At 32.2% G+C, this 23,956-nt stretch overlaps 3 protein-coding genes across 3 annotated transcripts; 1 reads left to right on the top strand and 2 right to left on the bottom strand.

The window, feature by feature from the left end:
* Positions 1 to 1,013: 1,013 nt before the first annotated feature.
* TRIADDRAFT_28793 (uncharacterized protein) lies at positions 1,014 to 7,096 on the bottom strand (the record flags this gene model as incomplete). Its single annotated transcript, XM_002114854.1, has 16 exons — positions 1,014 to 1,216; positions 1,489 to 1,647; positions 2,048 to 2,341; positions 2,444 to 2,482; positions 2,590 to 2,668; positions 2,774 to 2,850; positions 2,968 to 3,092; positions 3,234 to 3,423; positions 3,454 to 3,554; positions 4,257 to 4,465; positions 4,664 to 4,745; positions 4,977 to 5,026; positions 5,267 to 5,443; positions 5,992 to 6,047; positions 6,372 to 6,577; positions 7,050 to 7,096. 16 exons carry the CDS (start codon positions 7,094 to 7,096, stop codon positions 1,014 to 1,016), a joined length of 2,094 nt encoding a protein of 697 aa, XP_002114890.1.
* A 3,594-nt stretch (positions 7,097 to 10,690) lies between these two features.
* TRIADDRAFT_28604 (uncharacterized protein) lies at positions 10,691 to 13,431 on the top strand (the record flags this gene model as incomplete). The annotated part of the gene is made up of 9 exons (XM_002115034.1): positions 10,691 to 10,772; positions 11,323 to 11,363; positions 11,814 to 11,920; positions 12,106 to 12,184; positions 12,392 to 12,438; positions 12,606 to 12,708; positions 12,900 to 12,979; positions 13,083 to 13,152; positions 13,285 to 13,431. 9 exons carry the CDS (start codon positions 10,691 to 10,693, stop codon positions 13,429 to 13,431), a joined length of 756 nt encoding a protein of 251 aa, XP_002115070.1.
* A 2,398-nt stretch (positions 13,432 to 15,829) lies between these two features.
* Positions 15,830 to 17,278, bottom strand: TRIADDRAFT_58848 (uncharacterized protein; the record flags this gene model as incomplete). The annotated part of the gene is made up of 1 exon (XM_002114853.1): positions 15,830 to 17,278. The coding sequence occupies one exon, from the start codon at positions 17,276 to 17,278 to the stop codon at positions 15,830 to 15,832; it is 1,449 nt and encodes a 482-aa protein (XP_002114889.1).
* Between the last annotated feature and the right edge of the window lie 6,678 nt (positions 17,279 to 23,956).

Raw genomic sequence — 23,956 nt, 5'->3', positions numbered from 1 at the left:
GGTCAGTATCAATTTTTATCATCATATTTACGTTTATTAATTACAGATATTTAGACTGTACAGTCAATATGCTATAGGGCTATTTAGATCTCTATAGTAAAAAGAAAAAGCCATTACATAGCTTTCTATTTTGTAGATTATCCACTTTGAAATTGCTTCATTAATACGAAGTTGCTATTCAAGTAACAGGATAAAGATATTTGCAGACATATAAATCATATGATATAATTAATATTTAGATTTACGTTTTCCATGAGCAATAATATTCAGCCCGCGAATAAAAATATCGAATCGATCTTAAGGCTATACGAGCCCGTTAAATAATTTTTTAGTACAATTAAAATTATGTCAGTATTTCTAAAATTCGCTTTTAAGATATACGGCTTTAATATACTGTAGACATCTTTATCACTTGCTGCACAAACACAGCAAGAACTCTCAAATTAGGATAAAATTCTTAGAAAAAACAAAAATTTTATTGTAAATGTAAATCCAATATTATTGAAGACTATAAAGTTATAAATGACTCTAATGTCTTCAACATCGTCGTATTAGATTACTCACTATACTTTTCAGTTACAGAATAGATCATTTAATTATGATCTCGTCGATTGTTCATCTATCAAGAGCATTTGTATAAGCAGTTGCTACCATCTTTTCATATCTATGGACTGAATTAGATGATATTAATCCAAAAAGTAGAAAGTGATAAAATATATAATTGAAATGTTATCATGTGGCAGCCCAGCAATAGATATCTAACGATGACTTTGATATCTATCTTGTCTTTATTTCTAGTTTAGAACTCGTCGAAAAGTGGATAAGAAGAAAAGCCAATGGTATATTCAGTCAACTTTGAATATAATTTCCCAAATCGGATTGGAATTTTTTAATTGGTAAAGCCTTAGATAAAATATCATTTTTGGATAAAGTAAATTACTATTATTGTTTTCTTTTAAAGAATTTTAGTCTATCCTTATAAAAATGAATAGTAGATAATCCATGTGATAAAATTATTTATCCTTGATAGGGTTTATATCGCCATTATTATATTTCAAGCGAGTAGACATTAATGTATTTCCGTGTCGGCTGGCCAAAGAGAGGATTTCAAAGTTATAATGATTAAACGTAATACGTTGTGGTTCGACGAAATTTTTTTCTGTGCCTAGGCCTAGTCGTCCACGGCTACCTTTACCCCACGCATAAACCTCATTATCTGTTAAAAATTGAAAATAAAGCAGCACATCACCTAAAAATTTACTATAACTGACTTCAATATAAGTATTACTATTGCTATTGCTCGATAAAAATAAATTATTTGTCTTGAACGCATGAGGTTTGAAACTACAAATTCTTTCAGATAATAGTCTTGTTACTGACAGCAAGAAAGTATTCTATCGATATATTCAGATGGTGTACTGCTGCCGTATTTTACGATCATTTAAACGAACTTGCTTGAATAATAAGAATATCAGTTATAAAATTTACCTGCAGTAACAGCAATGGTAAATGCATCCCCGCACGCGATATATTTAATTTGCTTATGATTTAATGATGAAACTTGCTTTGCAGAAACCCTTTGCTTGCTTTGCTCATAACCTAGTTGGCCATATGTATTAACTCCACAGGTATAGAGCTTGCCGTCCTCTAGAATTGGTTAGTAAAGTATTCAACGCAAATATTAATACGAATGCAAATTAAAACTCTTTATGATACCTAGGCCAAATAATTTATCGAATAAGCAATGTAATTATCTTTCTATCAAACTGTTAGAACATCCTAGAAAATGAAAGCTATACATTCGTAACTATACATATATAAAAGCTTAATTGATACCTTTACTAAATTTATATTAAGGATAACGTGATAGATATAAAAAGTAACTTCTACCATACTGAATACGGTAACAAAACAGCTAAACGGCAATATAAAAGACCATTAGCTATATGTTCGGTAATTTATAAATTGAAGAAATGCTAGATTCAGTTAACAAAAGTTATCTTAAATATTTATAATAATCTGTAATTTAACCGTAGCTTTCTATCACCTGTTATTACTGCAGTATGGGAAGTGCCAGCTGCTACTTGTTCAATTGATAGTGATGAGAGTGGCATGGATGGTACACGTGTTAGGGAATGTTTTTCATCTACTAAGCCAGTATCTGAGGTGTCTAATGATAACTTATTGGCTCGATTACTACCACAGACTAGTAAGCAACCGTCGCAACATAATACCATACTACAATCAATACCGCAACATACTGAGCTAGGCTGATAAGTTTCTGGTAGTTTAATGAGTTCTGGTACGCTATATGTCTTGGTATTTGATGTTCCTAATCGACCTATATTTTTTGGCGTAAAATATCGTTAACCATAATCTTATCCTTGGATTTGTTAACAATACAACCGAATGATAATTACAGTTGGCTTAATACTATACTTACCGTTATCACCTCTACCCCAGGCAAATAATTCATGTTCAGCTAAAGAAATTATATTTTATGAAAAAAAAGCTTAAACACTAAACCTTATGTAATATGATAGAAATAACTATTAGTCTTGCTTACAATACTTCCTAAATGTTGTGTACCTGTAATAGCCATAATATGAGATGCACCACAGGAAACATTTACGATTTCATAACCAATTAAGGATTCAACGATTTTTGGCTGTAGAAGTAATTCCAATAGAATGATTAATTAGGTAGGTTATAACGTGAATTTTTGTGTGTACCAGTATTAGGCTTTATGGTGTAATGATTTGATTTTCCTTACATGTGCTGCTTCGTTAAAATTTCCATGTCCTAAGCAACCGTTTGCACCTGATCCAAAAGTCATTAAGATTCCACGATCTATTCATGTTTAAGAACAAATTATAAGTTCGACTAAAAGGATTTGTTATTTTTGAAATATATTCTGATGTTGGTTAACAGTTTTCTATAACTGAGAGACTGTTCAACAATTTATACCTGTTAGACAAGCAGTAAATAAATCTCCACAAGAGACATGAGTAATATTGACGACCGATTGGCCTTCAAGGAGCCTCGGTATATCAATATTAATATTGCGATCATTTTTACCATCTAATTGTACTCTATTTTGCTGTAAAATAAAGTCAGAGAAATAAAATAATATTAGTAATCAATTTCACTTCACTTTATCCAGCAGTATAACTAAATTTAAAGGCTAGAAAGCCTATCAGGTAATGAAAACAATATCTAGGTCTCCCTATTACATTTTTTTTGTGCATCTGCTTACCTCCCAAATAACAATTTGGCCACAATTAGTTACACCCATTTTTTGCGTCCGACTGACATCTACGCGTGTGATTTGTAAACTTCTTTGCGGTAAATTTAGCATTAGCGGTTTAGATGAGCTACTTCCCCACGTGAAAACAGGTGCTGATGATGATGATACATGGGAGTCTTCACTATCTGTTAATGCTCCCGATAAACTACTAATGGATGAACCTGGTCGATTTGTTCGATGACTATAGGAAGTTATATTCGAATTATGCGAACTTTTAAGTGATTGAGAGTCGAAAGGCAAACTAATGCTACCACCACTGCTTGACAGAATTCCAGATGCATCATCGGTGCTATTAGATCGATCATAAGTAGCTCGATTATTGGTTATTGAACCTAAAATATGGAATAAAAAATCATTTTTTACATTATAATACAGCAGAACGAATAATAAAGGCATGACCATTAATAATTTTTTAGTTAGCTAGTAACTACAACAATTTCAATCCGTTCTAAAATAATTCGACAGCAACAATTTTTCTGTTGATACGTTAACATTGGTAGCAATACAGTCAGGTTTGAAGAAAGTAAAAAGCTTACCTCCATCAATGCCGCTATCTAAAGTATGGTTGCTCTTTGCGGATGCATGATATCGCTTCCCTTTTGATCGTCTTGTAGTTGATGAATTTTTCTTCGATAATCTATTCAAGAAAAAGAGCCTGATTAGTAAAATCTTAAAGTCTGCAGTAATAATCTGTTTGTTAGGTTGTCTTTAGAGGGAATGATCCAGGTATATGTTGTATCAAGGAAACATTCAAACTTGTATAAAAATATGTTATCAAGCACACTGTCGTATACTTCAGATTTCGTAAGTATGATACTAGTACAAATTATTCTAGAAACTTCCATTTTGTTTGTTTAAGGTGGGAGAGCTTCTTAATTTGATCAAATAGCAAATAATAGCCATGAAGTATAAGGTACTATTTCATAGTTATAAAAAATTTGTAACTTACTGAAGACATGGAATACGACCAATAGATGTTCTTGCTTGCATTAAAGAATTAACAATAATGGGTAGTGCCATAATCTCATCTAATTCCGGCCTTCGAGAAGGGTCCAAATGCAGCATACTTAAAATTAATCCTCGAAGATCTTCGCTATAAATAGAGGATATAGGAGCAAACTTTCCTCTCATGATCTTCATGACTAAAGCTGGCAAATTCTGTTACGGATAACGTACAAAGAAGTGTCATAATTTATATTATCTGTTTCACTGAGATTAGTATTAATATCATCAGATGCTATAGTAATATACTCTTTGATGACCTTTCGTAAAATATGAAATAAAAAATTTCTAGACTATGGATTATCATAAAATAAAATTAAATTTTTAATAATTGAAATTTAAAATGTAACTTACCGGTGCTTCGAACGCTCTTTTTAAACTGGCTAATTCATATAAAACACAACCTAGAGACCAGATATCGCTTTTATGATTATATCTTTAGATATTTTAGTTAAGGTAGTAACGTTATTGATATTAAATTAATTAAATAAACGGTAAATTATAATGCCTTAAGGAATAAATCGAATAAATTGAAGTGGTTACAAGCTAACAATAAGAAGAAATTATTTTATTTCTAAAATCAGACTGCGATAGTCTTGCAAGAATATGAACCGAAAAAATATAGCAATATCAAAGCCATTGAAGTCGATATTGCGATTATGGATACGGTTTTCCTTCGCAAAGTTCAGGAGAGATATAACAAGGTGTCCCAACTACCTACTCAATACATCAAGATAGAGAGTAAGAAATTAAAAATCACGATCATTACGCGTAATTAAATTTTGGAATGTTCATCTATCCTCGATAGAAAGTACTAAATTCATATGTCATCATGTAAGCTCATACTAGCTAGTCATACTACGTTTACAATTAAAGCTTAGATGTATAGCACTGTCAATTTGATTATATCTCAACTTCTTCTTAGAAGTAATCTTTTTCTAGAATAATTCAACGTACCGTATTTGCTTTACTTTTACTATTAAGAACTTTGGATATTCCAAAATCGCCAAGTTTAGCTACTGTTCTTCTATCATTAAGTAATATATTTTGTGTCTTTAAATCTCGATGTAAAATATTCTTGGAATGAACATGATGCAGAGATTGTAAGATTTGCACAAATAGATGAAGAATTTCCTATAATTAAAAAGAATTTGATTATAATATGGAGTGACGTAAATGTAAAGTCGTATTTCAAAAATTTTCTATTTCATTCTTTTATTAAGCTTATATAGTTTTATGAATTGGATTTTCATATAGTTATATATAGGAAAGAGTCATTAGGAACTTATGAAATAGATATGATTTATAGTCAATAAATTATAACAACTCAGGCCCCTACAAATGATGTCTTTACAATAAGTTGTTAAAGTGTTGTCATAATCGAAGGCTTCAATTAACTATTTTACTTCTATTAGCGTAATGGAAATTGAATGCTTAAATCACTGGCGACTATGAAAACTATTTTGTAGTAGATCTCATGCTGTTGTTTAATGGACTTATAACATCAAAGCTGAGATCGTTATAATCACAAGATAGGCCAAGAAAGGAAGAATTTTATATTTGATAGTTGCAACAGTCTGACGTTAACTTGCTAAGAATAAAATAAACTAAGGATATGATCCGAAGTGCTCATAATATTGAAATGATAATGAACGAAAAAGCTATATAAGTTCATGACTTACTTCCTCGCTTAAAAGTTCATCTCGTCGTTGTTGTAGATATTCAAAAATGGTACCGCCTATATCGAATAGACATTGAAGTTTAGCGAGCTTCGATTTAAGTAATAAATTAGATATTTTCCAATAAGTAAATTAAAGTGCAATAATAATTCGTTTCTTGATTGCTATGATGAAATATCATAAAAATGATGATAACTAGCGCTGCTAAGGTAAACTAGTGACTTAATTTATTCACTGTAGCATTAATTATCTTTAATGATTGGTGACGATTACCCAAGGCTAAATTAGATACGACACATAATGTATTTGCCTACAATTAATCAAGCCGTGAATCGTAAGAAAAAACAATCATTTAATGATGTTGCGTAAGCAAATCAACTTACCTTCGGCATATTCCATGACAATCATCAGAGCTTTATCTTCGTAAAAACTATCATAGTAGCCGATAATATTTGGATATTTTAATACGGATAATACTTTAACTTCATTAATAGCGGATTGCCTTTCCTCGATTGTCATATCTTCTACTGGAATTTGTTTGATAATGACCAAGCCGTTATCGACTAGACGACGGCATAAATAAACGGTTCTAACAAACAGGAAAAAATATAAAACGCTAGCTGTTATCTTGATTGGTTATAGTGATAATAGTTCAATCAAGCTTCTAATCCATCATAAAATGGTTCAAATTTTTCTCCTCCATTTTAGATTTTATAAATGTTTGCATTGGTAGTAAGTTGGCATGAAAGAAATAAGATATCGTCAGCTGTAGCTGATCACTAAAAATTACTTTAAACTTATTGTCACTGCAGTATGCGTGTCAGTAATATAAAACTGAATACGGTACCAATGCAATTTCGAGAATAAAAAATCCCTTTTCTTAATGTCCTTTATATGTATACAAAATGCGCTTATTTTATCATTAAAGTCATTGACATAAGCCAATAGATGAATATTATTAAACTCATCATTACTGTAGTCTATATTTTTAAGTCGTATTTAATTGGTACTATTTATTATACTCTATCTTATCGGATGAACGTCTTGGAAAGGTAACTTACCCATATGCACCTCTTCCAACGATTCGTATTTTCTCATAGCTATCCATTTCTTATCAGATATCTTTTTTCTTCAATTTTAAGGTTCCTGGCTTCTTCATAGAGTTACGATAATCGTTGATACAGTATTGACTTTGCTATCGGTGAATATACGATTGAAGTGAGCAATTGCGGTACGTAGTTACAAATTCATGCTGAATTTCTAGTAGGTTGATATAAAGTAAATGTACTACTGGTCTATAATGTAGAATTTCTTTTAGAAAATATATTGAAATTATACAGGCTCAATAAAGAAGTTATATCAAGAGCAGAAAAAAATTGTTATTACTAACAGTTTGTGTATAAAATGCAAAAGATGCCGACAGTATTCTATCTTCTACTGTTTAATAATGGTCCCCCCAATAGGATCAATCATGTCATTCTATAGTAGGCTATAGTTCTAGATCTATTTTATGCTTTTTTTTTCTTCTAATTGTGCTGTATCTTATTATTGTCAAAGATTGATTAATATTCATATATTGGCCTATAATGTCATGAAATATGGCTACAGTCTATTGTTAATTGCTCACTTCCATAATGCACTTACAGCACATTACAATAACGCCGATCGCTGACCATGGCAATCCTATTACAAGGATTAATGTTCAATATACGCGTAAGCGTACCGTAGAAGAGAAGGAATTATGACACTGACTTTTATGCAGTACTGACAGTGTATAGGAGGGTTTTCACAACGCCTTCTATGTAATGTAATTATTTCAATGCTCTATTATTCCATCCAATACAATACAACATATTCTAGCCACAAATCAGCGATTTTTAAAATTTTTATGTGTGGATATGCATGCACGTGAAAAGTCGACAAACTTTATTTGTCATGATTGGATGATGTTAATTAACTTGACAATATTATTATAAATAATTTTACCATTAGAACTGTGTTTCAACGTCAACTTGATGGAATGAAAGTTGTGCACAAGACTATATTCTAGCTATGGGTAAGATGAATGGATATTATTGTCATTTTACCTGATAGCGAATGAAATTGATGAATGGCCTCTGTTGAATATCGAAGATTACCCTAGCTGCTGATATCAGCCGTAATGGAGGAACTTTTATCATGTTGATTTTGAATAGCTACAGTTATCAAAATAATTGAAGTGAGTTGAGAAATGTAAAGTACTATGGGCGTTGGAGGTTTCAACGTTTGAACATAGCATACTATATAATATATTCTACTGTACATAATCCAATAACACTTATCCAGTTGATTGATTACAGTATGCGCGCATATTTGTACAGCAGTTACTGCTTCGTTCACACTACTGTTAAATCAAATCAATAACGCGCAATGTACACATTCTGCGAATTTTCTAGTTTCTTCTTATAACTTGACACCACATTTTACTTGATACTGCTGAGATTTTGGTTAATTGACGTTGGTCTGTCATTCTACCATGGTAGATAGAAATACTTATTCGAGTGTCTATTTACAATTACCGTACGTTGTAAGTTAATGCCAGACTACTGCAGGACGACTAAGCACTGCAAGGGAGCATCTGCGATTTCTCTATGAGTTGCCCTGGCTACTGTACAAATCTACGTATTCTTGCATAACAGTACGTTAACTGAATTACATAAGCTGTTTCAGCGTCGTCAAGGTATGATTACAAAGTGCTGAAGGCTGAAATATAACGATTTCTCTATTAATTGCCCTAGCTCCTGAACGAATCTACATATTTTTTGCATAACAGTACGTTAACTGTTTTACATCAGCTGCTTCAGCGTCGTCAAGGCTATAATATAATGAATAGATAGCCGGTAAGTGATATCACATGCTAGCTGCCTACGTATAAATTATACAGTATAATATACAGTAGATTGATTCTTATTCTGTTCCGTCAGGCAGTAGCCTCCTCATCGATGTCTCTCTAACGTCCTCCCTATGTGCGTTCATTGGCAATCAATGCATAAACCTGCTCTCCATCCTCTCATCATCGTTTACATCAATCAGTGTACAGTATATTTATACTGTAGAAATCATATTGCAAGGGCTAATGGACATTGTACAGTACAATACAATGCAGGTATGGAGTCAAGGCACGGCTCAAAATGGATTGCAATGGAAAATTGCAAAACCCGATGAAATGTGACAGTCGCTCGGTCACTGTACTGTACACTGTACAGTGTAGAGTACGGTGTGCTTGCCAAGTCTCTACAGTACATTGTACAGTACAGTGCTACAGTACAGTACAGTACTGTACAGTATGTACAGTATAGTACAGTATTGTGGTCTACAGTACTACTGACTTGTGGTTCTGTACAGTACTGTACGAGCTAAGAGCCGACTGTACAGTACTGTACTGTACAGTGTACTGTACACTGTACAGTACACACTGTTGACTGCAGTGTTCAGTGTTGACAAACCACGTGTCCGCTCCGAAATGCATACTGTACTGTACACTGTACTAGTGTATTGTAACCCACTATACTGTACAAAACAAAATGAGTACTGTAATACAGTACTACAACACAGAGTCGTACCGTGGTAATGAGTGTGGTACTGTACTGCGCACACTACTGTACTGTAGTACTGTACAGTGTACAGTACAGTGTACAGTACAGTACTGTAGAATAAGTGTACTGTACAGTACAGTAGATCTGTACTGTACAGTATAAGACTGAACGGAACGGAAAGAGATTGCGTAGTTACTCGTCGACAAGGACGTGCTTGCGTACTGTACTGTACTTCTTTCATTCCGTAATACTGTACACTGTACAGTACAGTATTGCCGACAGTCTGGTGCTCAATAATACAGAACTTACTGTAATATGGAATGGAAGCACTGATGGAACGCTCACTATTAGCCGGAATAATAGAACTGTAATGTATTCGTGCATTTCTGTGTTGAACGGCTATAATCTAATTCGAAAATTAAATGAACAACTCGCGTTTCATCTGCTTTCAAATTAGCAATATTCGTTCATGATTTGAACGTCAAAAGTGAAATTAGAATTTCCGCATTCGGCCCAAATGAAGCCGTTTTTTATCCTGGACTGTACAGTGTACTGTACAGTACAGTACAGTACAAGAAATGGACTCGTACTGTAGGACATTTCACCGTAGAAATTCTATTGTCTCGTTTAGTCCTTGGGACTGGCTGGCGCACAATATGGACTACAGTACAGTACAGTACTCTGCGCTACAGTACTGTAGATTACGGTCGCAGCTGTACTGTACACTGTAAACGTTCACTCATTGACTACACATGGACCACGGAGTAGAGAGACACCGCTGCATCGACCGGGGTACTACGGCATACAGTACAGCGTAGTGGTGTCCAGTACGGAGTGTTCAGTGCGTTACTAAGGGTATACTGTCAGATTTGCCTTGTTGAACGCCAAGTGTAGTGCTGTGCTATACTGTAACTCTGTAAGCCATTGGTCAACGAGATTTGCGCGAACTCGTCGAATTTTCCACTCGGCTCTATCGTGAACTCCAAGCTGTGTCCTCTACTTAAGCTACGAGGCTCCATCGTCAATTAAAAGCTGTGTCCTCTATTTGAGCTAGGAGGCTCCGTCTTTGTGACCAATCTTTTATTTCAACAATTTTGTATAAAAAAATTCCAGTGCGTTAAATCATCATGGTTAAATTAACTGCAGATTTAATTGCTATGGCACCGCAATTTACCAACGCTGTCAAAGATCGAGAGTTAGATCTTCGAGGTTGGTTCAATCTACTACAGCAATCGTTGGCTACTGTACAAGATAGTGAGAGCTTGAATTGCAAAGTTGTATTTACAGTATCAGATAATACTTTGATTTCGTAAGATATTGTATATTATGGAGGATAATTTGCTCAAATGTCTACAGTGATTGGTGCAATGACTACAACATCAGTCGATCAATTCATGTTGAAAAACTGCATGTTGGCCTTGTGTCATCAAGTCAATATAATGTATACTACCTACAAGGAAGCCTATTTGAAAGCTGTAAAGCTCAATCCGGTTTAATTTTTATAATCTTGTACAGCGTATTGATTTCCATATAGTATCAGCAACACCTGAATTCTTGAAGAGATTCTTCTCTTTTCATTATAATCTTGGATGATTATTTTTCTGTAGTTCGTAGTAAAATCAATTATCCACGTTAATGTGCATTGCTCTAGTCTTGCATTGGATCTATTATATAATTTTATTATTGATGAAAGCTCTCAATTTTCTTACTTTAATACCAATTGGATTTCTGACAGCCGCTATTTCTTGTTCAATGTTAGGTAATCGGATTACTATTTTAGAAAACCTTGGAGCAACTTTGGTAAGACAATCCATTATCGCCGATGATGTATTACTATTTTACAACATACTGTACTGTACTACTGGTATTTGTACATATCGTACAATAGTTATAGTCGAGATTTGTTTGTGCTACTGTATAAAATATCGATATATCTGCATTCTTAGTTGTTAATTGCTATGGCAAATGCAGCCTTGTCATATATCTTACTCAATTACATACAACATTTCCGCTATTAATCAATAATTAATGTATTAGACTTAGAAATTTTGGTAGTGTACTCTTATATCATGATATTATACTAGGCATTTCGCGAATGGACTAGATTTTGTACTTGGACGGTAACATTATAATTATAATCACTTAGGATAGGATATGTGATGGACAATTGCTTGCTCTTCACCATATTGATATGATAGCAATCTGCTATAAGAAACAACTTTTAAAGTTGAACTTAAATCTTAATGATAGGATCAATTCGATACCATTGATTTCTCGGATAATGGAATTAGGAAATTAGAAGGGTTTCCGCTGCTACGTAGACTGAAATGTATCCTATTGAATAACAATCAACTATGGTATGATCATTAGTTGTATCATTGATGCATAACTAGTCACAGTACTAAATTTACAGTAATCTTACGTAATGGTATTAGTTGTAGTTATTCCAAGTGAGAGATTCGGTCATTTTAAGTACAGTACAGTATATAGAAGCGTGAATACATTATGATTTTAAAATATTATTTATTTATTTTTATTGTAGTCGTATCGGTTCTAATTTAGAAGATAGTCTCCCTATGCTGGAAGAACTTATTTTAACTTGCAACAATATGCAGGAATTGGTAGGTCTAGTTTTTGCGTTGCAGTTGTAATGCTCGTATAGAGTAAATGGTATCCTATTGACAAATCGAAATCATGTACGTGTAGTTTGATATAAATTGTCGCCTTAGTAAATATGTACAAAGTATCAGTTATTTTACTTTGCTAGTTAAGGCAAATTTCAGATTTTCAGACCAAAAAATTGTTAAATTGATTTGCATACCATTTAGGGAGATATTGAACCTTTGTCGACGGTTAAAACACTCAAGTCTCTGTGGTAAATTATGCGAAATATTTTGTGTGCAGTAAAATTATATAGCTTCATGTTTTATAACTTAGCATGTTCAATGATACCCTTAATGTTTTAATGCATCAAGCGAAATCCTTGGCTTAATTGTAACTCTTGCAACGTTAACCTACCCATATATCGCGTTTGTTATATAGCTTATTGAAGAATCCTATTGCAAATAAAAAACATTATCGACTTTACGTTATCTACAAACTGCCACACATTAAATTGCTCGACTTTCTAAAAGTAAAGGAAAAGGTAAGCTCCTTAAATTATCACCAGATATTTGCATAGCTAGGTAAAGATATTTACCGCATATTAGTTAAATTTTTAATTGCGGTCGGGACACATAAATATTGTAAACTAATGTCACTAGTTTAAATCGGAACTTACAGATATAATCATTAGTAGTGTTATATATACTATTGATCACACCGATTACGTCTTAGGAGCGCATCGCAGCTGAGAAATTATTTGCAGGTTCTCAGGGAAAAGATTTACTGAATGAAATTGGCAAAAAGAGTAAAACGTTGGTGAAATAAAACCTTGTTTAATTTTACGTTTTTAGCAGACAAACTATGATTCTATTGACTGAATATCATTAAAATTGCTCTTTATAAAACAATGTTCAGATTTATGCCTGGGGAAAAACTTGAGGAGGCTAAGGCTGCCGTTACAAACTCTCATGCGAATGCTATCAAGGTGACCGACTAGTAATTTCTCTCTGTTTAATTGAAAGTGAAATCGTTAATGCATTTATTTCCCTTAGTAAGTTAAACTGCAATATAATAATGATATAGTACTGCAATGGACCATGCTGTGTATTTATCATAGGAAGCTATTGCTAAAGCTAATACTTTAGAAGAAGTACAACGACTGGAAGTGATGCTGAAAGCTGGCCAATATCCTGATAATATCATTGCAAGCGATAACGCTGGTGGTGACGAGATGGAAGTTGAAGAAGTTGAAATGGAAAGCTAATATTGTGCTTATATTTAGTCCTAACGTAACACGATATTTAATGCTATTTTAGAAATATGTATTTCTATCATATCGAATTTTTGATACAACTGCATTATATCTACCTATAATGCCATTGTAACTTCTCAAGTTAACAAGTTTCTGATCACTGCTATTTTTTCCCCTGTCCATTTATCCAGATCTTTTAGGTCGATGGTGAAGTTGTCGCTACTATGTCGTTGACTTTTAATAGTCAAGTGTTTTAGATGTTAAAGACAGCTTAACCTTATGTAAATAGTTTAAGCATATATAGTTAAAGTTCTGTCTGTTATCTGAATTTGTTATTTCCAGATAAACCAATATACTGTATACTGCAAATAAATCTTCACTTGTAACACAATTTGCAAACTTGTAGATTTTAGCTTTAGAATACTGATTTATATCAAGGCAAAGTGGCAAATTACTTGTATAATACAACTGCGGCCACTGTCTTTAATTTACTGTAGATATTTGAGTTGGGAACTACTTACCGCATAGTTTAAAGCTGGAATGATATCATTAATGCTGTATTGGTGTTTTCAAATCATGGCTACAGTAAGCTAATGAATCCTCTATTGCTCAAAGTAAGCAAATAAAGATTGTCGATGCATCAGATCATCGATGCGGAATAAATTCACAGTACAGTATACGAGAATTTTACCGTAGGTAATGATAGGCGTACTGCGATCACGTACTTGGAATACTGTAGTATTTTTAGATTATACTGTAACTAATATAGATATTCTTAAAATATAATCATTTTATATTATTCTTAAATACGGATATTTTTGTAGTCTTATTGTAATACGTTCAAATATAACTTGTTGTGTTTAGTTATTTAAAGCACTTACACTGGTAAGTCTACAGTCTTCACTATTTCCTACAATCCTTTGCTATTATGTAAAGTTGTAGACTACTAGAGTATTATCCCAAAAATCTTTATGTATTTCTCTACATCACGAATACTATTTGGCTAAATACACCAGCAAGCCCTATAGCGTAAACCATCTAACATCATTTGAGAGTAATAACAATATTAATGCTAGCGGATCCTGTAATCAGCTAATTAATTACTACTTGTAAGTAGACTGTAACCATTACGTCACTCTTACCTATTCCAACAATAACATAGAAATTGTTATTGTCTTGATTATAATTATTCACTATCAGATGCGTCCAAAAAATTTATAGCATTAAATCAAAAATCTATTTAGCGGCCATTAATGTTATATATTGAACGAATAGGATAAAACTGAAATGCATGAGATATGTATCTATCAGAAATTCTTCGAGGTTGTCCGTTGTATTTGATTACATCTAGCCGAATGATCTGAACGTATGTATAACTTAATTAAACGACTATTATGATTTGTTGCAATAACGTCTCTTTTATAGTATTGCCTAGTCTATCCAAGTCTATAGCAATAATTATTATCGACAATGATGGGAAATGTTATCATAAATGCATATTAACTGACGGTTACAAATTGGATTACATTGCCAGCTATGTTTTTCATATAATAGCCAAAACATTTAAATGACTTATTTCGATCTATTCAGTGACAATAGCAACTTATCAATCAAGTAGTATGATAAATGAGTAAATTGTAGGATTGCGAAATTTAAAAAGTATAGAAACATAGGGTGCAATGCAAGTATCCTGGGTCCGACCAGAATTAAAACTATATTAATGGATTTTATCAGAAAAATGCGAAAGTTACAATCACTTTATACAACTACCCTGTCCTCTTGAAATGTACATAGTAGTCGAGAAAGAATTTAAGTTAAAATAATTTCTACCTAGTATTGTTATAATAATTCCAATGGCTGAAGTAATCGTTAAATTTAAGCAATAAATAAGTTCGTTAATAAGATATAAATAAAAGAATTTGACATACGAGAGCTTGTTTACCAATCGATATGTTTCAATTTTGCTTTCTGCATTATTATACAATGTAAAGATAGCTTCGGTCACTTGCGTTAGTGATTAAAAACTTGTTCGAATATTACAAATTGGTGATCACATAGCAAGTTAATTCGCTTTCTAATAATTTGTAAATACATTTATAAATTTAAAAGATTCGAAAGATTATATGGAGATAATAACACCTTGACGATCACATTGTATAGTACATCAGGAAATAAGTATAAGCTAATTAAGATAAGGAAATTTATTAATAAGAGCAGGCCGGATGAAAATTAAAATTTTATAAGCCCATCAAGTGTCTTCATTTACTTTTATTAATAAAATATCGTTATAGCTTGCCATTGAGATTGAACTAATAATGTGCTAAAGTGATCATTAGAAGCTGCCTGTAATTAAATATTAATTTAGATCCAGATGAAGGAAAAATGGAAGGGCATACGTATATGTTGGAAATTAGACTACGGTTTCACAATGATAGTTGTTCTCTAAACCGAAATAGTCATCACTTGTATGATGATCTAGAGGATGATTATTATTAAGAAATAGGTCATATTGAGCATAAATCTTTTCCTGAGTTGAAAATTTATTGGTAGATGATTGTGATTTTTCCAATCTAAAAGTAGTGCTGGTTCGGTTGACGATAATATCCGTCGTTTTTAAGCTTCCATTTTGATAACTGCCAGTGGCAATTTCATAATTACTGGCTTTATTTTGTTTCTTTAAGAGCACAGACTCAGCTTTCTTGCTGGAGCGTATTCTACGTCTTGCTTGAGTTGGTTTTTCTTTCGTTGACAAATAGGATCTATCTCTTCTGATTTTGTAGCGTCGAATTAATAATTTCAGCTCCTTTCTGAATGAATTATTCAAGTAGGTATACAATAAAGGATTAATTGACGAACTAAGGTTAATGCCAACAAATTCACACCAATATCGCAATCTTTGTAAGATCTCCTGTCTTCCAATGCTATGATCAAATGTACGAATTAAATTAGTTATATCCCTTGGTAATTTACAAACAATAAAAACACCAATAATGACTGCAATCACTTTGGCAGCCTTATACGCACTACCAGTTTGCCTTGGGCTATTTGGATGAGGATTTACTAATTCAATCGTTTTTCGCTTAGCAATACGATAGATTCTCCAATAAAATATGCATATAAATACAAGAGGAAGAGCAGATCGAAATACTGTAATAAAGATATTCCACGGAATTAAATATCGAGCTGTTGCAGGATCTACACCTGGAACACAAGCGTGTGGTTGCCAGATATAGAGACCATCAAGATAGGGATAGAACCCAATCAAAAGTGATAATAACCATATAAGCCCAGCAGTGACAAATACGATACTTTTCCAGTTTAAGATAACATCTTGGTACCAAAATGGTGCCGAAATGCTTATAAACCGTTCCATAGCGATAGCGCAAATATGAAAATTCATATTTACAGAGAAGACATTAGGAAGGACAAAGATAAGCATTTGACAGTAAATATTGCTGGCATGGCTGAGTCTGGGGCGACCGGTCATTTCAAGGCTTTTAAAAACAACATAAGGAATAGTATAGAAAAAGGAATAAAATAAATGACAGACGAACATGCTAGCAATGATAGTATTAGCCACAGTTCGAAGATGTCGTCGTGTTAAGATTAAGGCTAATGTTAAAATGTTTGTTACAATATTAGTAACAGCTAAAATAGAGCTGAGTATGATTAGTAACAACGTATCTGATGGTATGCCATCATTACTATTGGAAGGTTTGACATTAACATTAGGATTAGGATTAATTGGCTGATTTGGTCCAATTCTGGTATAAATTTCGCTCGGTATAATTGTGGAAGTATTGATAAACCATTGAAGATTGGATGATGTAGCAATTGAATCATTGAATACATCGGCCATAATTATATTGATAACTGAACAAGATGTCTTTGCCGAAGAAATTTTGGAGAAAGCCAAGAAGAATGAAAGAGATGGATTGAGCCGCGGTCGATTGTAGAAAATTGGGCGTTGATTGACGAGAAATTTGTCTGGTCCAGAAGATCATTGGTAATATAATCGGTGCCAATACGGCAAGAAGAGGTCAAATAAACGAATGGAATCAATTAGCAACTTATCTCCAGCAATGGAAGCAATTTATTGGTAATCACCTTATCTATAATACATGAATTAAGACGATCCCTTATAAATAAATTATGACATATTTTAAAGATAATACTAAAATAAAAGCAAAGGAGCGACGAGAAATGTATTCACTAATATATGTTACTAGGTACTATCAGCATAATACTAGTAAGTAATATTTTTACTACACGATTAGTCAACCCTAGGCCGTAGAAATAATTTACGACATACCATTATGTTCAACTTAAGGGTGAAACTTATTTTAATATTTTGGATATGCTTACTGATTAGACCAATTTAAAGACAGGTAATTCTGTTGAAGTGTATTTAATATTTTATGTTAATTAAACGCTAATTATCTAGATGGTAAATAAGTTCTGATGGAGTAAGGCAACGTTACATAGGTTTGTATTTATTAATAGCAACAATAACAATAACATCAATAGTTATTGGATAAATGCCTATTTATTTTAGCGATTTGAAGAAAGAAGGATATTGTTGCTGCTATACAATATCGTAACGATATAACTATACGCAGGAAATACCGTTGACGTTCTGCTTTCATAGACGAATGCTTAATCAATATTTGAATCTACTACATTGGTAAAGAAAAATAGCATCGGTGTAACATTTATCAAAGATGTAATTCTGATACAGTAAAGTACAGTATTTACCTTTGGGAACAATTAAAATTTTTTATTTTCAGACAGGTGCAGTCCTTAAAACTTTAATGAAATATATTGACTCCAACAAAGCACTTTAGTGATCCATGTTTTAGATCAACTACGATATTCAATGAAAATCTCGCAATTCATTCAAATATTATAATAACAGTTGCACATTTTAATGGATTATTAGCTCTCTCTCTGATGTCATGATAATGTCTATATGTTTATACATTCTATCGTTCTTGCTGCTGTATTCTTTTTGACCATTTATATCGATTTAATTAAAGAGAATAGGAATATTGATTTTCAAAGTTGAATATCAATCATACAGTATATTCTTCTCACCTTAGGAGGTCATATCACCAAGAATTGTATCCAAAGTGATCTTTTGGCTGCAGCAATATTATTGCAACACGATATCGTCTATTTGCCTGGCAACTGCGTCAAATACATACGTAGTTGATGGTTACTAAAATGAATTTATTATTTTAATATTCACTAAGTAAGGATATACATTTCGGTAACTAGGATAAATTTTTTCTAATTCACTTTATTTGACAGATACTTCAATATTTGATGAAGGGTAGAAAATAAAAATATTTTTGTGTCTTTTATTGATAACTATGAAAAGCCTTCGCTCCGCGCTAAAAATAAATGGATAAAGGACTTTGGTAGAAGACACATAGACTAATAATAGTAGGATAGAATTTCTGTTTATCTGTCAGTACAGACAGTTAAGAAGAGAAAGACTGATATTGTATTGGATACTATCATTATTTATTGTATGCATATACAGACAATTAGAAGATGCTTCAGTTATCATTGATATAAAGCATATAGCTGATGCAATAATAAGTTTTGAAAGTTATAGAAGATAAATGCGAAAATTCCTATTCAGCTATTCTAGTATTTGAGTTGAAATTCATCTCCATTCAGGCTGCTACTAAATACTAGCAACTTTTATATCATTTTACAGCAGCTTTTGACTTTTCAAATAGTCTCTGTTGAATACCATTTACAGCTACTATCTTCGCCAGAATTAAAATACATCCCTGATTGTACCAGAAGTTGGTACTAAAAGACAACAAAAACTATGATATCATTTTGCAATCATCTATAAATAATGGGATTCTTGTTTAAATAATATTGAACATTAAGGTATCTACAAAGGAAGTTTCTCTAATTTTAAAAACGAGGATGAATCAGATTGAATTAGCCTACATTACTTATTCAGATATCTAGACCACATCGAACAAGTAAGGCACGCTACCTACAGTTAACAAGTTGCTCAGGGTTAACATTTAAATAACTAGCGCGGCATAGCTGTAGTACTTTGATCATAGTAAGTCTGATTTAATTAGTCTACTTTATTTTAAGCCGTAGCTAGTATACGGAGATGATAGAATTTAGTTTTTAAGCCCATTACCCGTGAATACTGTCATTAGTCTAATAAAATATTGGATTTGTAATATTTTGTGTGAAATTATCCTAATAGTTAGCCTATGTGACTTGTATAGTAATTCAGCTAGTGTAAGAAATGTAATCTAACATCAAAAATTCGATAATTGCACCTTTACCAATAACATTCAGATAACAATTTATCTGATTAATTACTGTGGTTTATAGTACGTCATATCCTATTGAAATTATTCAAAATTACACAGTATTCGGCAATATTCACAGTTTAATAGGAAAGACAGGGGAAGAAAAAGTTTAATAAACAACTTATTCGTCCGCTTATATTATTTTGATTAAGTTTTGGCTGATTGAATTAATCTAAATTATCTATTAAACTATAGAATCTATACCAAACGATATACAATAGTACATATTTACAAATTGATAAGAATCATAGGATCGAAGATTTGGTAATAGCCCTTTTGTATACTAATTTAGGATATTTACTACACATTTTCTGCCAATAAATAGGCACAGCACGAACACTTATTCATATTGATGTTGCCTAGTATACCTATGAATTGGCAGTCTCAGGTATTATCCTTCTTTGGTAAATGCAGGAGTACCCGTATATTATGGTATCATCCTATAATTAAGTCTTTTTAGAATAAAATCCATACAGAATAAAGGGTAGAAAGATAAACTGAAATTATCTTTCCTAGTAATTCTTTCCTATCGTGAAATTCATAGACAGACTCATCTTTTATCAAGTGGATCAGTACGTATGGCATATGTAATATGATTGACCAAATTTGAATCGAAAGGAGTATTTCAAATCCTGTTAATCAATGTCTAATCATAGATAAATAAGAGTAATATCAAATCTATTCGTGGAATATTTTACAAAGACTAGCAAAACACATGTTTTTATATCTTAATGAAATCCTATCATAGCTAATTTGATTTACTGTCGTTGAGGTAAAAATATAATAACAGATATGCTTTACAAGTATATAGAACATGCAACATTGGAAGTTCGGAACTGTATGAATAATCTCAAGCCCTTCAAGAACTTTCAAAATAGTAGCTAAACTGATACACTTGAGCATAATTACTATAAAAGGGCTTGAATTTGTGATTGGAAGTACCAGTACCGAATTGAAATTGTTGTTGGTAAAACTGTAAAATTGAATTGGTGTAGTGATTTCAGCTGATTACACCTGTAATGTGTTTGAGGGTGTACTTTTAATGTAAAATAAAGCACTATACGACGTATGCTTAAGAAATTCCTTATAGATAATTTCTACTAGCTGAATAGGTGTGGTATAATTTGATAGAGGCTAGGGCAAGAATAATGCTAATTTAGAATTAGCAACTGCTGAGATTAGAAGTTAAGTAATAAAATTGTTTTTGAGCTAAATTGGCTAAATACTTTTGCATAAGCTATTTGTATATTTTTAATTGCATGGTCTGGTAGTTACTTGGTTAGACTTCCAGCGTACTTTAACAGCCCTATTGATATTTTAACAGTAATGTTTAAAGCTATCTAAGACAAAAATTTTATTCCTGTCCTGACTTTCTTAATGATTGCACAATGACAACATAATTATTATTTGATTTCTATTAAAAATTAGTCTGAAATCTTGAGATATTTTATAGCTGATTCTATCAAGTATTTTAATGAAGAATTCCTAACAAGTTTCTGTAGTTAGTTTTCTTATTTTGGTTATGCCAAGAGTAGATACTGGATCATCATCAGTTTTAAGAACCGGTAATAACAAAATGTAGTAAATTTTTTCGGTACTCACATTGCTGTCGTCATAATTAAAATTGATTTTGTAGATGAAAAGCTTGAATGTATGGCGTCGTAGCTATTTACAATAAAGTAAGCATATACACACACTATGCTCGAAAGAGCGTCAAACTAAATGATCTTTGATTTATTTACATGAAACAACCTTGTTTATGCTGTCTACATTCGATTAAAAGTATTCAATTGCTAAATCAATAGCAAATTATTAAGTGGCGTCAATTTTAGTGTTTTTACCATTGCCAGTGGTTCTAGTAAGCAATGTAACACCCGTGGCACTTCCACCATTTAATTTATTATTTTCTATTCTATTACATGTATATATATATATATATATATATAGTAATAATTCAAATTTCCGTAGATACAATTTCATACAATAGTGACGGTATATTGATGCATGGGCATAATATAATGATACAAGTTGAGCTGAATTTACTTTAACTTTCACTAATAGTCCTTTATTATGCTCTAAATAGCCATAGTAGTTATACAAGTCCAACAAATGAACGAATCTAACGCATTATTGTTGGCCTATCATTACAGTGGCAATACTAATGGCCAAATTGTTTGCTATTGAGTTTGCCATAAGGTGTTTACGCGATTTCGTAATTCAAGGTTCACGTCGTCACTTTAATTAAATTGTTGCTTCTTTTTAAATCAATAAAAGTATCCTCATATTTTATCTTCAAAATTTAGTTATAATTTTAATGAGAATTTGACGCAATATCTTTGCTGGAATGGGCTCTTATATAAAATATTTACTGTGTCATACACACAGTATAAGTTAATAGTAAGGTCGATCAAATGATATTGTCGATATAGCAGATCTAGTTATCGCTGTATTGCATTTAAATCATGTACAATTCTACACATGGTAATTCTCGTTAATAGCTATAGATAGAGGTAAACATTACGTAGAATCGATAATTGGGTGTAGAGTGACACTGTTGCTATTTTTTGCATCGTTTATCATTACGACAAAGGTTTAAAATAATACCTATATACCCCTTTTCTTTCCTAATGCTTGCTATTTTGATGAAACGATATTATTGGTTATGAAGGTTTAAAATGACTCATAGATAGCTATTTTGGCCGGCTTGATAGCACTCAAATGAATTATTTAACTTTCATATTGATGGCTATATATTTGTAGGTATGTTACCAGGAGTTTCTGACGAGACTATAAAAGGCTGGTGCCTGAAGATTCCTTTTTTAGTTCGTTAGTCGGTTAGATAGTCAACTAGTTTTTCAATTGATATTTAATTGTAAAGACTATAATCTTGGGTGCCAAGATTCCTTCAGTAATAAATGATAGTAAATCTCTGACTATCTCGTCTACATCATCTGTGACGCTATAATTATACCATAGTATTCGGTTGTTGGAACTGAATTATTTGGTGATATAGCTAATCTCGCCTCTTTAAGTTAGTAAGTGGCGTTCTACGCAAGGATTGGCGTGTGTAGACTACTTTGTCACTAGTGGTGTGTGACAAGGTAACAGATTTAATATGAATGCCAATGGCGTAAATTACAGCAGTGACTAATTATTTCAACTATAGTAGGGTGTACTGGTATGATTTACTAATAGGATATATATTTTATCAATCCAAAACGTAAATAATAACATGATAAAATATTTAGACAATGTTAGTGTGGCAGCGTCTTAATCATTTCAGTTAGTATTACGGGTAACACTTCTGCATATAAGGATACCATTTGCCAATTCAGGGTCTGCAGTGGACTAGGGAAATTGCAGATTATCATAATTTAGACTAAATTGTGATAATGTAAATTGATAATAGGAAGCAGTATAGAATAGAATTATTACTGGCATTTTTTATCCAAAAATGATGTAAGCCGTTTCATTTATAAAATAATTAATAGCATCACAAACCATTCATTTCAACGCGACGTTAAATAGCTCTAAGGCGGCTAATTATACAATCTATTCTAAAATTATTGATAGCGTGTTTTTGTTCAAACCCTAGCATAAAGTGCAAATAATAACAATCATGCACTATTCGGATAAAACACTGTCGTTGATTGCTAGTAGACAGCATGAAAGCCAAATCGTTGACATCATACTGAATAAATCATAATACTCTAGACCCCATCAAATTGAACGATAACTCTCCTTAAATGTTATTGGCGATAAGAATATTAAAATGACCATGGCTTCTTCTTCATATATCAGGTTAGTCATGTCTCGTGACAAGATTTGTGTATTTGTGGCCATTATTTTGATTATTATTCATCGTAGGAATTGATTACTGCTTGACTCTCTATAAGGTACGATACCTTTACTACGGATACTGATGGAGACAATTTAATGAAATAACTGTAAACAACAGCCTTATTTACATATGTGATGTAATATTAGATGATACTACTAAATATCATAGCAAATAAAGGACCAAATCACGATTAAACTAAATCTAGTGATTTTATATCTAATACAGCGATGAATCGAATGTTTTAATCTCTATATACTCGAATGTTGACTAATTTATACTATTCATAGGTCGATCTTAATAAATGATGATATCAATCATTGAAAAAGAGTCTAATCAACAATTT

Source organism: Trichoplax adhaerens, genomic scaffold (genome assembly GCF_000150275.1).
Source record: "Trichoplax adhaerens TRIADscaffold_9 genomic scaffold, whole genome shotgun sequence".
NCBI classification, from domain to species: domain Eukaryota; kingdom Metazoa; phylum Placozoa; class Uniplacotomia; order Trichoplacea; family Trichoplacidae; genus Trichoplax; species Trichoplax adhaerens.
The sequence above is the reverse complement of the archived record's forward strand: the minus strand, read 5'-3'. Positions and strand labels throughout refer to the sequence as shown.